The sequence below is a fragment of the Opisthorchis viverrini genome, assembly GCF_000715545.1.
Source record: "Opisthorchis viverrini unplaced genomic scaffold opera_v5_173, whole genome shotgun sequence".
Taxonomy (NCBI): Eukaryota; Metazoa; Platyhelminthes; class Trematoda; order Opisthorchiida; family Opisthorchiidae; genus Opisthorchis; species Opisthorchis viverrini.
In genome coordinates this window covers 822245-838743 of record NW_008751827.1, presented here as the reverse complement: position 1 = coordinate 838743, position 16499 = coordinate 822245, and the positions used below count along the sequence as shown (strand labels likewise).

General features: G+C 44.7%; 1 protein-coding gene across 1 annotated transcript in view; it reads right to left on the bottom strand.

The window, feature by feature from the left end:
• T265_07440 (hypothetical protein) overlaps window positions 1-16499 on the bottom strand; it is a gene marked incomplete at both ends in the record, with an annotated part of 100160 nt that overhangs the window by 15709 nt on the left and 67952 nt on the right. The window contains 5 exons of the mRNA XM_009172958.1: window positions 2367-2498; window positions 7557-7699; window positions 9349-9538; window positions 9657-10832; window positions 12237-12865. Coding sequence (XP_009171222.1) covers window positions 2367-2498; window positions 7557-7699; window positions 9349-9538; window positions 9657-10832; window positions 12237-12865 — 2270 coding nt within the window. The remainder of the gene's footprint in view (window positions 1-2366; window positions 2499-7556; window positions 7700-9348; window positions 9539-9656; window positions 10833-12236; window positions 12866-16499) is intronic.

The window sequence follows — 16499 nt, the reverse complement described above, 5'->3', positions numbered from 1 at the left end:
AGTACATTTGAACGTGTTAGTACATTTACTTCAATACTTTCGTGTCACCGCAACAAAGACAAAAGCTAATAATAAAGCTAACTGGGGGAGTGATAGAGATTGTTTACCGGTGAAACTAAAATCCATGGTACGGGTATTTTTGCTAATTGGGTACCCAAAACAGTTCTCATTTGAAATTATGCAATCCACTAAGCAAAAGACTAAGTGACATATAGCCGAGAAGCAAGTTTGATCAAACCCCCATTCAAGTGTCTTTCCTACTGCGCTAGGTAACATGAAGTTAAAGAATTATATTGAAACGACTTGTATTTCTGCTGACCTGTGCTTGAACTACAGTTTCAGCCCGCGCCAGTTTCCACCGGAAAGATAAATTGCTAATGTCTGCAACCGGCTTTTGTGTGCAGTCGTTCTTATGCTAATGTCCTGTGTCAGAGTTTGGTCATATGACATGGTCCCTCAAGTTGATACATGAATGTACTTTAGCCTTCCTGAGTGACAGACAGAAAAAGTCTACCACAGCCGTTTACCGGAAGCGTTTACGCAAAAGAAAAACGCCGTATCTCCTAATACATATACCGTTAATTTCGAACTGGCCAGTAGCGGTACAGATCAGACCATCGTTGATTGCAGAAGCAATCGGAATTCGACAACACGACTCAAACATGATGGTTCACAATCAGTTAGGGTTTCCGACATTTCAAGCTAAAACCTGCCAGAAGGAATAACCTATGCAACAAATCCACTTCCCCCTCACCTTACAAATCGCACTCATTCGTGGTCGGGTCCTCAATGTACTTTTGGTTATCTTGTTCGTCTTCTTCAGCAGCCGTTTTTACACGACCGTTGATGCAAGTGAATGAAATCGTATCTCTTTTGGAGGTCCACTTCAGCTTCTGTGATCTTTGTCATTTAAATCACCGTGACACCTACCGTGTATCTGGCTTCAAGCACACGGTGGTTTCTCACGAACTGCCTTGAAAACCTAGTATCTGTTTATCGTCTTCAAGACTCATAAATGGCGGGTCTGTGCATCTGCACACGCATACCATGAAGGAACTTCACAAATCGTCTGTGCGCATCCAGGCTGATGTGAGGGTGCAAGCGATTAATCTGAAAAAAACAGTTGGTCAACTAAAACATCTGCGGCATCAGATAGCGGACCTTCGTAGTGAAAAGGACTTTGAGGACTATCCTAAAATAAGCTTGCACAATGACCTAGGTGTGGAAGCTAATGTATCTGTAGCAGACGCACAGACTCAGCCGAAACGGACTGCTATCTCTGGGGTGTGTGATTCCGCAACACCAAGGTCTCTCACATTACAGTAAACCGAGTAACGTCCCACCGACAAGGACAGCGCCGATGTCAGTATTATTCTCAACTTGTAGGCACCGATATTTTTCGGCTTTGCTTAACATGTACCCCGTCGTGACCACTGCGCAAGACGGCTCGCCTCGTTTTGTGGAAGGTCTGGGTCATCGCCTCTGCAAGTCCCTCTGCATATTTCGACATTATCTGCATAGGACGGATGAGGAGACCGGATTGTTGTGATAGCAGGAACTGTGTTGCATTGATAGCTGGTCCTTGCGGGGCACCAATATGGATAGTCCATCTTGTGGGCCTCGCGGGGATGATTGATCCGATCAAGAGGGGAACAAATTCACTCTATAAAACCGGAACGTCATGGCACGTGGAAATACAAGAAAAGCGGGGGAGTTCTTGGAGGTATGGCACTCGGTCACAAACTGAGTAAACCGATACACAAACATCAATCTTTTTTTGAAAGGTTCGATAAAATAGCGAGTCCACACAAAGTTCAAGTTTGGTACATTCCAAGAAAATTCACGGAAGAGAAGCGTTAGCAACGGTTTTTCTTTGGAAATCAAAGGTGTCATTATGAGAGACGTGGAAGGAAAGCGAGGTTAAGACTAAATGAAAGGGAGCTACGCCATCACGCTGACCTTTTGAATGGGCCAGATATGCATTGCCAGATTGAAGTGGGACGAGAGAGTGTTCACGTGAGTATTCAGGCAAGAGATTCTGGTATATTGATCGATTGCTGAATCCTCAAACTGATGATTCACTAACTAACTACTTAGCATTTTTCTGACATTCGGTACAGCGCTTGTCAGGCCAAACACAATCTTCAGACCGTACTTTGGTTTGCAGACTTCGAATTCGACTGAAAGTAATCGTGTATTACGTCGGCCGCTGCTAGGTGATATCACCCTGAATACTGATAAATGAGACACTAACAGTACTGACGCTTTTCTCGACTCTGTGGGACAGTTTCAGAATCAAACTGGTTTTCTGTATAAAGAACCAATAATCAATCGCGCCAGGATACGTGTGATATCAGAAAACTCACAGTAAACATGAGGGCGTATCGATTGGTCAGTTTGGCATCGTACCATGGCGGCTTGCTGGTCAACATCTCGATCAGACAGCAACCGACGGACCAGATATCACAAGCTCGACCGTAAGTCTCACCTCGCAGAACCTAGATAGGAAAGGAGAACAGGACCGCATAGATCGCAGCTGGATAGGATGAGTTTCTGAGTAGACAATCACAGAGTGCTTCCTTCAGGTTTTACTCGCGATGGGACTCCCATCGCAGGTCCGGGAAGATGTTGCCAAAGTTCGACAGATTGCGTATATACTCAGGGACAAGTGAATAGTTGCGTCACCGATGCGATACTCGAATCTTAGCGCGTTTCTCGTGTTAATTTCGGTTTTTAGGACATTAATGAACTTTGTATGCGCTCTATTCGATACGGTAAACAGTGCTGCGAGTTATCATCGGAGATTTGAGGTTACCGACACGGACGCATTTTGAGTGTACAATCAGTTTTACTGTAACTACCTGTCGCTTTGCATTCGTCTTCGAGAAATAAGGTTGTATTCCTCGGTAGGGATCATCGGAATGGACAGAGATAAAGCAGTCTCTTTTAAAAGAGAACTTAGTGTTGAAGTAGGCTTCAAGAGATACAGCAAAAATTGCCTCTTTTGAGAACCGAGTCCACGATGTGGTTGATTTCGGCGAAGCATCAAAATGCATGCAGCAGGGACATAGTAAAAGTGCACATACATAAGATGACGGAATAGCAGTTTTGGATAACTGAAACAGTAGCAAACGAGGTACAATATTTCAACGTTTTGAGCCAGAACTTTGTTTACCTCCCGATTCAGCTTCGTCAACTTATTCGCAAAAGACCACATTAGGTTCCTTTCGTGTAGCTACCCTTTTCCTATTGATTGATAGACTTTCTTGCTATCTCTAATTTCTGTGCTCTAGATTTCTTCACCTCCTACAGTCTGTCAGACCACCAGAATGTATAAAACTTGATATGTTCGGTCAGGATACGACCACCCCAGCAACTGAAGCGACTGAACAGTAGCTAGATTGAATAATAAGTTCATGCCGAGTTTGCTTGCGATGTGGGTTAAACCTTTTGATCATGTTTAGACTGAGGGAAAGTCTCAGGGATTGACTCAGTGGTTCACAACGAAAACAGACGTCATGCGGGAGTTTTAAACCTGTTTTCCCCAAATCTGATACAGTCTAAGGTTTCCAATAAAAAATACCGTTTTATGCTCATACAGACGATTTCATTAATTTTTCTGAAAGACAGATTGTTGCATCAATTACCGAATAAGTCAAGGCAGCAAGTGACAGATTAATACAAAGTCATGGTTTTCGCTCAGTAAAAAGAAAAAAATTTGTGGGTGGGGTAAAGAAATCCAAGTTCATAATTTTTTGGACCTCACAACCCTCTGTTCCCGCTATTGTGTTCTAGCGGTTCAACTTTACTTAAGTAATTTTCAGGAAGCAAAGACAGATCAATACAAAGTCATGGTTTTCGCTCAGTAAAAAGAAAAAAATTTGTGGGTGGGGTAAAGAAATCCAAGTTCATAATTTTTTGGACCTCACAACCCTCTGTTCCCGCTATTGTGTTCTAGCGGTTCAACTTTACTTAAGTAATTTTCCACCATTTCGCTTAGTTTGCTCGGTACAGCGCAATCGCAGTTTCCCATCCATTTTGTTTACGTCACTACTACCTGCATCACGCGCCATGTTTACGACCTTGACCCACGTCAGTTCCAGTTGGTTCTGTTTTTGCAAGTATCAAGGTCGAATGGCCATCGCGCACAATAGATCCACGTGCAACTCGGCACAACCGACACGCGCGCGTACACAAGACAGGGAGACAACCAAACTCCGCTGGTCCATTTTTTGTTCCATTTTTGACACCGGATCGATATTATACATGGTGCACCTAGTAAGTGTAAACTATTATGTTGCACAGTATAAACTGTTATCAGTTCATACTACCTGATTCCTAATTTGACCATTCATAACCGGAGCAATAGTCGTTCAGCTGTAGCATTCTTTCGGTGCCATGCCATCAGAGCGAAGCACAAAGGCTAGAATACTGCCAGGTTGCCCAAGCCTAGACAGAGAAGTGGACAGGTAGAGGTCGAGTTCGAACCGCGGACCTACCGGTCAGTAAAAATGCGCTCTAATCTCTGGATCATCTCGTCCCGGAGCAATAACAGTATACACAGACAACTATGCAGTCGTTTTTGACCGCATACTGCATTCCGATACTAACACATTTGAGACCACGAAAGTAGCGTCAAAGATATTCTGTGATTTCCCAGTCTGGAATTTTTTTTAACATGTTTCGGATTTCCTTCGTATCTATTGCGACCTGCAGGCTCAGGAGTCCGCCGAAGAAACAGAACTTAGAACTTCTGGATATTCCAAATAAAATTAGTCGACCTCAAATAACAGCTGAAAATCTTGTCTAGATGGAAACGTTGTTTACAAGGCTACTGGGAATTCTCCGACAGCTCACGACCGGTTTATTCCTGCTTGGGGCTCATCAGGTGGGAGCAGCAACAACCCTCCCTCCCCCGAGCTTTTGTTGTGCCGCCAGATTTCATAACCCAATAATTCAATTTCGCGCGTCCTTCACCACGTTGTCCATCTGTTAGCAAAAAACCGGCCCTCCCCGGGCTATTTCGAAAGGACCTGGTTATAAGCTTGATTTTGAATTTTGTCACTTGTTTCTGGCTACTTTACAACAATAATAGGATCTGGCTATTCGCGACATCGCGTCACTGAATAAACGCCGTTTAAATCACGCGTGGTGCATCCATAGCCAATATCACACATAGGTTGCAAGTGACACAAAAGAGCGGAAACCTACGATGTAAATATTTGGTGTTGGGAGGTAACCACATTTTTCTGCATAAAATACATTCAGTTCGAAGTTATGACTATTCAGTGGAAAGAAATGAAAGAAATCTCGTAAATGTCTGGCATAAAATTATTGGTATAACCAACAAAGACTACCACGGACAGTTGACACTGGTTAAGTCTCCTTAGAAGTAAGCTAACGAAACTTGCGATTCCCCATTGATTGAGGAGTAATACCCGATACTTCGCAGTCTACTGCTATGAAAAACATCCTTCAGCTGTGACATTCTTTCGGTGTCTACCGGCGGCGTCAACCGAAAGAGACACAAGGGCTGAGCTACTGTCAGGTTGCCCAAGCCCATACAGGAGCAGTCGGGATGCTGAGGTTGGGTTCGAACCACTGATCTCCTGGTCCGAAAGCTGGCGCCTTGACAACTCAGCTGTCTCGAGCTCTACTGCTAAGATGTGCTGCAGTCTAGTGTCAAGGATACGGGTGCACATGTAAAGGATAACGTTAACCTTCTTCAATGGATCCTGAACGATCTTCATGCATGACCCTTTGACTCAGAATGTTAAGTGCATGTAAAGATATCCTGTTCGACTAACCAACACTGATGGAACTCTGTACACATGTATCTGTTCATCGGCGACTCTTTTTAGTGCTGCGATTCTAGTGAACGTCTGGACGCTCTTTAGGATATCTTGTTCCAAGGCTATCTAATCCTGCAGGACTTGTATGACTGACAAAGGGATCTGTCTGTTCAGAACGTGAATTGAAAAAAGACGTTCAAAGGAGAGTCGAATGTTTAGATGCCTTCTGGAGTAGTATCAGACTGTATTTTAATGAGCTTGTTCGTATGACAGCGGATTGAACGGTGTACTGGTCAACATAGCTTTACAAGCCATACTGGACTATAATTTATTTCATGACCAACAAATAAAGCTGACAAAGAAGTGCTTCTTTCCTCCACTTACAATGAGGACGATCATGGACACGGTCTCGCAGCGCTAAGATGGGACACACATACGAAGTCAAACTTGGTCAAAGTAAAAAGTTTCTTTGCAAAACTAGATCGTATCTTTCTCCCATCCTGAGTAACAGAGAGTGCCCCGTTTGCACGCGTCTTGTCTTTCGGGTGGAGATTGGTGTGTTCTGACTTTCTGCAAAGCTATTCGAGTTTGACCGGCACACATCAATCGTGCACTGGTATTCTGTCAAAGTTGTACGGTTCATCTAACAATTTCGGTCGGCTAACGGTAAGCGGTACTTGTTTGGTTGATTCGTACGGTGCACGAAGTTTTCAAGGCCAGGCAACTAATGGAATCTCGAGGGAGTGAGAGAATGGCCAAGCGTCGTTGACAAACCAGTTAGAGACGAAGTTTGGGATAACGTGCCGCAACGCTTACAACGATGAGCACAAAGCAAGGGGGCGTACCGCTTGCCCATATTCACTATATATGCGAAGCCTGACTTGTCTCAAAGACAGTGTCAGAGAACTCCACAGTCTGGTCTCGTATGGACCATCAGGGAGGAATATGTAAAATTAGCTGTCTTATCTGATTCCTCTGAAAATAGTTTTCATTATCGTTTTCGCGCCTTCCTTTCTCGTAATACTACTGGTAGGTGGTTGGAAACCCTGCAGGGTATGGCACACAATCGGCTTCAGTGGCACACATGCTGTCATTTCCCAACCAAACTGTCCAGTTTAAGACCCCCTAAAGGATGTAGGACTCCTTCGCACTAAGCCCCTATCCTTCCGTTTTCCTTCCACTCTTGCTTATGGATTTCTTCCCTCATCGTCGTGTGCAGTCAAACACAAGTACACAGCACTAAGGTAATGACGTCTGCAGTTAATTGGCGCCTCCCATTCATCTTTTTCATGCCATTTGCATCCCTCATCGACTTAGCACATGAATGACTTGTGCTGATTGGTGGTCTCCCAGCCATTTTTGCCCCCAACTATATAAGGTAAAGAATAAACAGACTTACGTAATGCATGCTTGTCTGATGTCAGTTATTGCACAGAATTAGCGCCACTGATCAGCCAGATAGAGCCACATACTAGGATAAATATATCTTTCGTTGATTTGGCTGTTTGCTAACAGTAACCGAGCAAGCGACATCCGCTTTATGATGGGTGTCAATCAAACTTTGCGTAATTTTTTGTACCTCTGCACAAGTTGTTGCTTAAAGAGAAATATTAGAAAATCATAAGAGGTCTTGTTGTTGTTAGGGTTCCTACTGTGATGTACTGTTACTGCAGCGGCTGCTGCTGATGATGATGCCAACAACGATGACAAAGGTCAGAGCCCAGTGAACTGTATGACGCTGAAAATGTGAAATAACGGACCTACCTCAGGTGCCATGAATGAGAATGTTCCAATTACTTGTCCTTGAAACTGGCCAGCTACACTCTTGTCACCAATCAGTCGAGCGGACGCGCCAAAGTCGGAGATGCGAACCACGCTGCCAGTGTGATCAACAAGCAGATTCGCACCTGCAATGCGGGGGAAGAAATTATGTAATATAACGTCAATGAACACTACTTTGATGGTACATGAAAACTACAGTCCAAAAATACCAAAGCGTGCGACGGTGAAGAGCAGCGATGACTGTTACTTGTCACAGATCATGCTACTGGATAAGCGTCAGTAGCTCATTTGGACTGTGAAAATATTAAAACGAAAGGTCTGGACGGTGAATTCGTCAGACTATCCGCACCAAGGGAGCTAAGTAAATCTGGGACCCGTTGACGGAGGAAAAATGGTAAAAAGTAATAAACAAAGGTTGTGGAGATTAGCACTGTTGTTACTCGAGATAAAACGAAGCAAATGCTGTTCTCCATACGGCCAACACGCAGGGCTACGGATTTTGTGGCTGCGTGAAACTAATGAAACCCAAATCAGTAACACTAAGAATCCATGTAAGCGATAATACCTGAGTGGCAGTTGGATAAGTGCAAGTCTTCTTTCGAGTTACAGAAAAGAAACTCCATACATTCCAACGCTAAACCAAACAGCTGCGTTCAATCTAAATAATTCTTTCCCCGCTGTAAAATAAAACAAATCAGCTAAATAGGGAAAGGTCCCCACAAAAGAGTAGTCAGCTACAGTAGCCCACCCAATAGGTGACATACTGACGCACTGCAATGACTCATTGATACGTGCTGATATGGTTCCAAAGAAGCTAGACATCGTTACCACGGGATTGGTTAGTCCAAAAACATCTTATAAGGAATAATTAGCCCCAGAGTATGAAATACCTTTTGGTCATTATCCAAGATGGTCACTGCAAAGTCAACACGTTTAAGCTACAGCTGACCAATAAAAACGGCAGAAAAAAAGGAAAGGGAAAGCAGAAACACGCCATTCTAATCAACGCATATGGAGAAGTTGAGCAAAATCAAAGCTCCGAACCCATTGGGGCTGTTTTGCATCAGGCAATGGATGGCGTTGGTATCACAAACAACAGAGGTCTGCTTACTGTGACAGGGAGCGAAATGGTTCGTTTAACTTTTAGGATCGTGGCTGATCGAATAAATGGACTGAATGTGATACTGTCCCGGTAGTCAATGAGTAAGACTTGATTAAATCCCTTGGCTCTTGTAGAATATACGCTCGCAGCGGGGGAGTTTAGTCAAGGTACCGCTTGGCTGGATGTGTGAGCAGATTATTGCATTTCATCTCCGATTTAGTCGAAGGAAGGCGCATTCCGTACCCGGTATATGTGGTGCGACTATTCAAAGGAATGGGTTTTGTCACAGAACACCTGTGCAAACTTGGTACGTTGCCCAATTGGGTGAAACGTACACTTCTCACTCAGCTTATACAACACACAAATGATATATTTGGTGTTACTGACGTCATCAAAGTAGCCTAACCAACAAAACTTCGACCGTTCAGAGCGAACGTTAGAGGGGTTGGACCCAGTGAATGTATGGCAAGAGCTGAACAACTATCATTGCTAACTTTACCACTCCATTTCGTGCCAGATCACAAAAAGCTGCCTGAAGTAGAATTCCTTGAGTCCTCCTGACAAGAAACGGGTCCTACCGAGAAATGAAGTAGGCGGTACTGAAGGGCAATGCTTGTTGAAGAGGATCAGATAATTTTTAGTTAGAGCCAAGAAAATCTAAGCAATACTCACCTTTGAGATCCCGGTGCAAGATACCATGCTTGTGCAAGTAGGCAAGTCCACGCACAACCTGCACACCGTAGGCCAAAGTAAGTGACTCATTGAAAGCGCCGTATTGACGAAGTAGGCTTGTTATGCTTCCGCCCGGCATCCATTCGATGAACAAGTCAACGAGGTTTCGATGAGCACAAAAGACCACGGGCTTGTTATCCGCCCGGCATCCATTCGATGAACAAGTCAACGAGGTTTCGATGAGCACAAAAGACCACGCCAAACAAACGAAGGACGTTCGTTGGACTTAATCGTATCATGATATCTACCTCCGCCTGTACTTCGGATAGTTGTGCAGCGGCCTCTGCGGACAAAACTCTACTGGTCTTCTGCAGCCGAGGATTTTCGCCTTTAGGCGGCCCGTCTGGATTAGCACCATTAACAAGTCCTTCAGAGCCTGGTACTTTATTGGCCTCAGATTTATCAGTTGGCACAGGAAATACGGATCCGCCACCTAACCGAATCCGCTTCACAGCCATGAGTAAGCCCGTTCTTGTGTCTCTAGCCTGGTAGCAATGAGAAAATGCTCCGTGGCCAAGAATGGGCCCACGTATCCAATCGATTGACTCGTAGTATTCATCAGCACTGGGAAGTTTCTTCGTCGAACGAAACGCATCCATTACCATAGATAAGGCAGGAACAGGAAGAAGTGGTCGCAGCGAACGAGAACATCGTCGCAGAGCCGACCGCAGGACGGCATTCTGTTCAGTTCTTAGTTCGGCTTCAGACCCTAAGGAACGACCACCGTAAGTAGGTTCATTCATACAGTCGGAGAAATCCTCCCGCTGCCGATCCACATCCTCGTCTTCTTCACATTCGCTCATACTGCTATAATTTTCAGACTCAGACAGGGGCACCAGATCATAAGCAGGCTCCAGAGCAACTCGGAAAAAGTGAGGATGTTCGGATTCAGATTGACGTTCATTAGCAAACTCAGTTTCTTGTACAATAGAAATCTTTCTTCTCGGTGGAGGAGTCGGTGGTTGGTCCATAAGCATTGCGACAGAAGAGGTCTTTTGGTTGAAAGCTGGTGATGAAGAGCGACTTTTATTGGAAATATTTTTACAGTGCCGAACAGTCATACAAGACATGGTTTCGATAGTCTTAGATGTCGGAAGCTTTGCCGTGGTTTTCTTCACTACCTGCGCACTCCTTGGTGGTATGCTTGGAGCTTCGCTTAGGGTCATTCTTACAGGGATTAAAGAAGGCTCTGGACCGACAACCAAATTTGGGTATAAAAGTGTTGCCAATTTGTTCCGAATCCAAGCAGCCAACGGAGCTTCTGTCCGGTTGATTTCCACATCCACAAATTCTCTCGGACAAAAGTCATCAGAGCTGTAAGGCGTTTGTGCACTGTGAACATTTGATGTTGAAGTATATTCTGGAGGAGTTCTGTTTCCGTAAGTCAGCAGGGAACGAGCCGCAGTGAGAAACACCCGACGAGCCTGACAGTCAGAAATGAATAAATTCATATAAGCCATGATTTACACAGCATCTCACCTGATGGGTATACAAACCTGATAATACTGCCATGGTTCGGGAACCAAAAAGTGGGGAAAGGGACAGAGAAGTTCAACTAATTTGGCTTTGGCGCGAAGCTTTTACTTATTCAGCAGAGGCCTATTTGATGGATTTGATCTACCCAGTTAGAGTTACTCTAGTCCAGCAATCGGGATAAGAGCCCAACTTCGTAATGCTTACTTATTCAAACACCCAAGCTTTTGAAAGTTCACTTCGCCTTAAATCTAGTTTCAGAGAAGAGCATGGTCAGTTTTCGCGAGGCTAGAGGGCACTCAGTGTGAATCCTATGTAAAGATTGATGCTAAAACCAGAGCCGGTGGCATAAGGGATTAAACGATACGTACGCTAAGTGACTGGCCATCCTAACTCGGATGGCACTCCTTCACTCGTACGCAGAATCCAGATTCCACAAAATACATGTAAGAAACGACCGGCTATGAATGGATCGTCCTGCGTGTTCATCCTACCAAACTAGCAGATTACGCTGGCAAGTGACAGAAAAGTCTTCAGGGGTTTCAGTCCTACAACACATTCTTCTAGGGGCCATTAGGATGAATCGAACAATGGTAAAGTGTATGGGTAGAGTGTTAGCCTTCTAGTTGAGAATGCACAGATGGGCCAACCAATTACATCTGTTAACGAGCATTGCTGTGGACCCAGATGCCTCTGGACTGGTCTCCAGCATGACAAAGATGGGCTGCATATATCAGCATATCACAAGTCCCAGTGGATTGTGCAACATTTATGCTGAACTAAATTATCAGGAACGTAAAATTGTCCTCCTCGATGGACATTTTGGAACGCTGGCTTTCGAAACAGGACTCTTTCGAGTTGCATGCAGCCACCGTGGAACCTGTAATCACAATGGATCCCAGTGAAAGTTGCTGAAATCTTGAAAAAGCTATTTAAATTTCGGATTTTAATTTACAACACGACAGTCAGGTCAAGGTTATAAAGAGTATCTTAGCTCAGTCACCTTGAATATGTCGGTTGTGTAGAATGTGGTGTAGAGGTCAGACATGGAAATTAGGAAATATCACGAGATATCCACTCATTTGATGACATGAACAACTGTTTTGCTGTCGTCACATTTCTTCGCAGTTGAGGAACTCTACTATGTCTTAGGAAATGAGCCAAGGAGCTAGTCGGTCATTCGCAGCTCGCATGGAGCGTAATTCATTCGAGATTTGTAAGATATGCGCTTCTGAAGATTAATTATAAAGTTGAGACGGAATCCAAAAAGAATATCCCAACTCTCAAAAGTGCTTATGGAGGAAACATTATCACATCAGGACTGAGAATTGACCGAAAAACGAGGGCTCACTTACCACACGACTTGCTTTGAGCTGCGTGTTATACAAACTATCCAGTGCAGGGTTGTTTTGTTGCGTCTGGGAGCAAATGGAGTCGGATATCTTACTCGCACTATTCACCGGAGAAGCACAGGATAGCGGTTTGGCACTGGCTCCGGTTTGATACTGGTAGTGATGCGGGAAACAGATAGCCATTTCCGCATTTGGAGTCGGTGGCAAAAGATGACGCCTAGCAAACACCAAACTTGAGCACAGATGTCGTCTAGCCAGTCGGTCGGGGTTACTAATGAGGATGTTGGGTAGTTGCTCTGGAAGTAGTGTAGCAGTGACGCTGTGCGGTTCTGCACCCGAGCCTGCTTGGTTTACTGATGGGAGCGTTTGGTCCATCCGTATCAGTTTATCCAACAACGTCAGTCGACCGATCAAGTGTGTGGCATGAAATTTCGCAGAACTCAGAACAAATCGTGTCAAATGTTGAAGCCCGCAGACAGGGAGGCACTGAGCAGCTGTAAATAAAGCGCAAGTGAATGGATGAAATAAGGAGAAATGTGTGGGTGAAAAATAATTTGTCAGTGCATGGATGAATATGGAAGTCAGCGAAGCGACGAAACAAGAGCACAAAGTATTTGGCAACTGTAGAGCTGCTAGGATGCAGGGCGACGGATGCAAATTTCACAAGTCTCACATACACCTACATTTGATCGAAAGCTGCTCAGCAGGTTACAAGTGTCAGCAGCACTAACGGACTAGGAAGTCTTGATGAGCGGGTCAACCAATCGAGGGGTTGTGCTCAAGCGCGAACATGTTCGCTTGCTTAAACGTGGTAATTCAAGTGCACCTTGTGTGCGCTGATGGAGTGGTGGCGAAAAACCGGCTTCATATTCCAGATGTCCGGGGTACACAATCCAGCACAGGTGTACTGGCGATGAGCTTTATTAGGAGCAGAACTCAAGTTCGGTGCTTCCTTTCTTTGGACCAGCCAGAACTATTTCGTCAGGACAAGATAAGAGCTGTTCGAATGAGATTGACGTAAATTCAGACCCGATAAAACCTTATCCAGAGTTAAGTGGAGATTAATCAGCAAAAACAGAACTGATGTGTTAGGTGGGATGACATACCAAAGTTCGCTATGTATGTGTATGTTCGCTAAGTAACTCACAGCTTTCGGGGGTGGGGGACGTTTACTCTCTCACCCGTCTTGCCCCACTAGTATCAGTTTTCCTAACTTGATCGATATTCAGTCGAATCAAGCAGGTACCTGCTATTCTGTAGTAAACAGTCAGATTTTTAAAATATGTTTTCAGTGCCCCGTCTGTTGTATTCCTCCCTTTACCCCCCGACTGTGTACAGAACAGACATTTCAGTGTTTGGCTGCGGGAGTTGTAGAATTTGCATTCACGTCGCTCTGGGTTGAACAGTTCTCCTTTTGCCTTGGTGTGATTGTTCTGGAGAATCCACACCAGATAGATGAGTCATTAGAATCAAGTTTCGCTCTTGCTATAGCTCATCAGCAGCGCACATCCTCGGCTGTGCTGGGATTTGAACTCCGAATACCTGGTATGCAAGACGAGCATGCTACCACCAATTCAACAGCACATACTGGGTGCATATTAATTATCAAGCCTGAACGGCGCTCATGATAAAACGATGTGATAGAGTTGTCTGACGCTTCGCTCAAGGCTGACGTGAGTTCCAGTGCTTTCCCCTGGCTTCTTACTGCCCTACTGGATCCCAAGTGTAGAAGACTATAGATTGTGTTCGTGGTGTACACCACAGAGTGTAAGTGACAAGAACACATTATATTTGGCGGCAGCGGATCACGCATTCGCAAAATTTACGAATATGAAGTTGACTACATAACAAGAATCAGCGAAGCCACGAAACAAGAGCACAAAGTATTTGGCAACTGCAGAGCTGCTAGGATGCAGGGCGACAGATGCAAATTTCACAAGTCTCACATACACCTACATTTGATCGAAAGCTGCTCAGCAGGTTACAAGTGTCAGCAGCACTAACGGACTAGGAAGTCTTGATGAGCGTGTCAACCAATCGAGGGGATGCGCTCAAGCGCGAACACGTTCGCTTGCTTAAACGTGGTAATTCAAGTGCACCTTGTGTGCGCTGATGGAGTGGTGGCGAAAAACCGGCTTCATATTCCAGATGTCCGGGGTACACAATCCAGCACAGGTGTACTGGCGATGAGCTTTATTAGGAGCAGAACTCAAGTTCGGTGCTTCCTTTCTTTGGACCAGCCAGAACTATTTCGTCAGGACAAGATAAGAGCTGTTCGAATGAGATTGACGTAAATTCAGACCCGATAAAACCTTATCCAGAGTTAAGTGGAGATTAATCAGCAAAAACAGAACTGATGTGTTAGGTGGGATGACATACCAAAGTTCGCTATGTATGTGTATGTTCGCTAAGTAACTCACAGCTTTCGGGGGTGGGGGACGTTTACTCTCTCACCCGTCTTGCCCCACTAGTATCAGTTTTCCTAACTTGATCGATATTCAGTCGAATCAAGCAGGTACCTGCTATTCTGTAGTAAACAGTCAGATTTTTAAAATATGTTTTCAGTGCCCCGTCTGTTGTATTACTCCCTTTACCACCCGACTGTGTACAGAACAGACATTTCAGTGTTTGGCTGCGGGAGTTGTAGAATTTGCATTCACGTCGCTCTGGGTTGAACAGTTCTCCTTTTGCCTTGGTGTGATTGTTCTGGAGAATCCACACCAGATAGATGAGTCATTAGAATCAAGTTTCGCTCTTGCTATAGCTCATCAGCAGCGCACATCCTCGGCTGTGCTGGGATTTGAACTCCGAATACCTGGTATGCAAGACGAGCATGCTACCACCAATTCAACAGCACATACTGGGTGCATATTAATTATCAAGCCTGAACGGCGCTCATGATAAAACGATGTGATAGAGTTGTCTGACGCTTCGCTCAAGGCTGACGTGAGTTCCAGTGCTTTCCCCTGGCTTCTTACTGCCCTACTGGATCCCAAGTGTAGAAGACTATAGATTGTGTTCGTGGTGTACACCACAGAGTGTAAGTGACAAGAACACATTATATTTGGCGGCAGCGGATCACGCATTCGCAAAATTTACGAATATGAAGTTGACTACATAACAAGAATTGAGAATGAATTAGCTTCTAACTCATCAGAGGCCGTTTTTCACTGATGTCGACAGCTAAACACTGGCGGTTTACCAACCATGGCATCCGAAACCTCTTTAAGTATTCACCTCCATACAATGAAGCGCAATCCACCAAATACAACATCAATTCATATCAACCATGTGTAATGTTTCTACTGAAAAACAGTAGTTCATTATCCGGACTATCCATCCTGCTAAACCATGAAGCAGCCTTTGCATATTCGCCCGAAGAACATAAAAACTGCAGGTCTTATTCGAACCCCGATGAAATCTCCCACCGATTCATCCGTGAACTTTGTTGGATGTCAGCGAGAAAATTTTCGGAGCTGAGCAATAAATGAAGTTTCCTTTATCTGAGGCAGTCTGCTACCGCCATACACAACTCTCACATCCAGCTAGCCAGTGCTATGAAAGCTGAAAATCCCCCTTTTCCATACAACACAAGTAGTATGAGTAATGGATGAACAGTGCGCTTTTAATCAAATAAACCGGAGTGGCAAGGTCATACTCAGCCCACGCGAACATCCGTCCAGTGGTCTGAGATTTGAGTACCCCGTTTTGAACGCACGCAATACAGGCATTCGGTGAAGGACGCGGCTTCTGCTGACTGGAGCGCCAGTTGCACTCAACGTATTACACACCTAGTCAGACAGTGTCCTGAGAGGTGAACATACCCGTAATGTACACATTAAAAAAGGGACGCAATCAAACCAGCCACTCATTGGGATACTGTAAAACAGCAGGGTCACACGCGAATCACTCATTCAGCCAACCACTAAACGAGAAACTACTACGCAATCTTTTGGCGGTTTACTTGTTAAGAATAGTAGCTTAATTGCCCATGTGGTACTGACTTGATCTGGTAATTTGTTGAAATATTGGTAGCTCGGGTGAGTTTATTGGTTGTTGATCAGGTGGCGAACAGATTAACAGCCACCTGATCAACAACCAACTGACTTGATCTGTCGCCAGCAACCGAACGCACAGGGCGAACTTACTTGGTTCATTCTGTTTATCGGTTCGATATGCATGGACCGGTTAACCACCCGCCACCAGCAGAATGCTTCCGCCCCCCCCCCCCAGGCGATTTTTCCTGGTTTTTCCTGGAATTTTTTA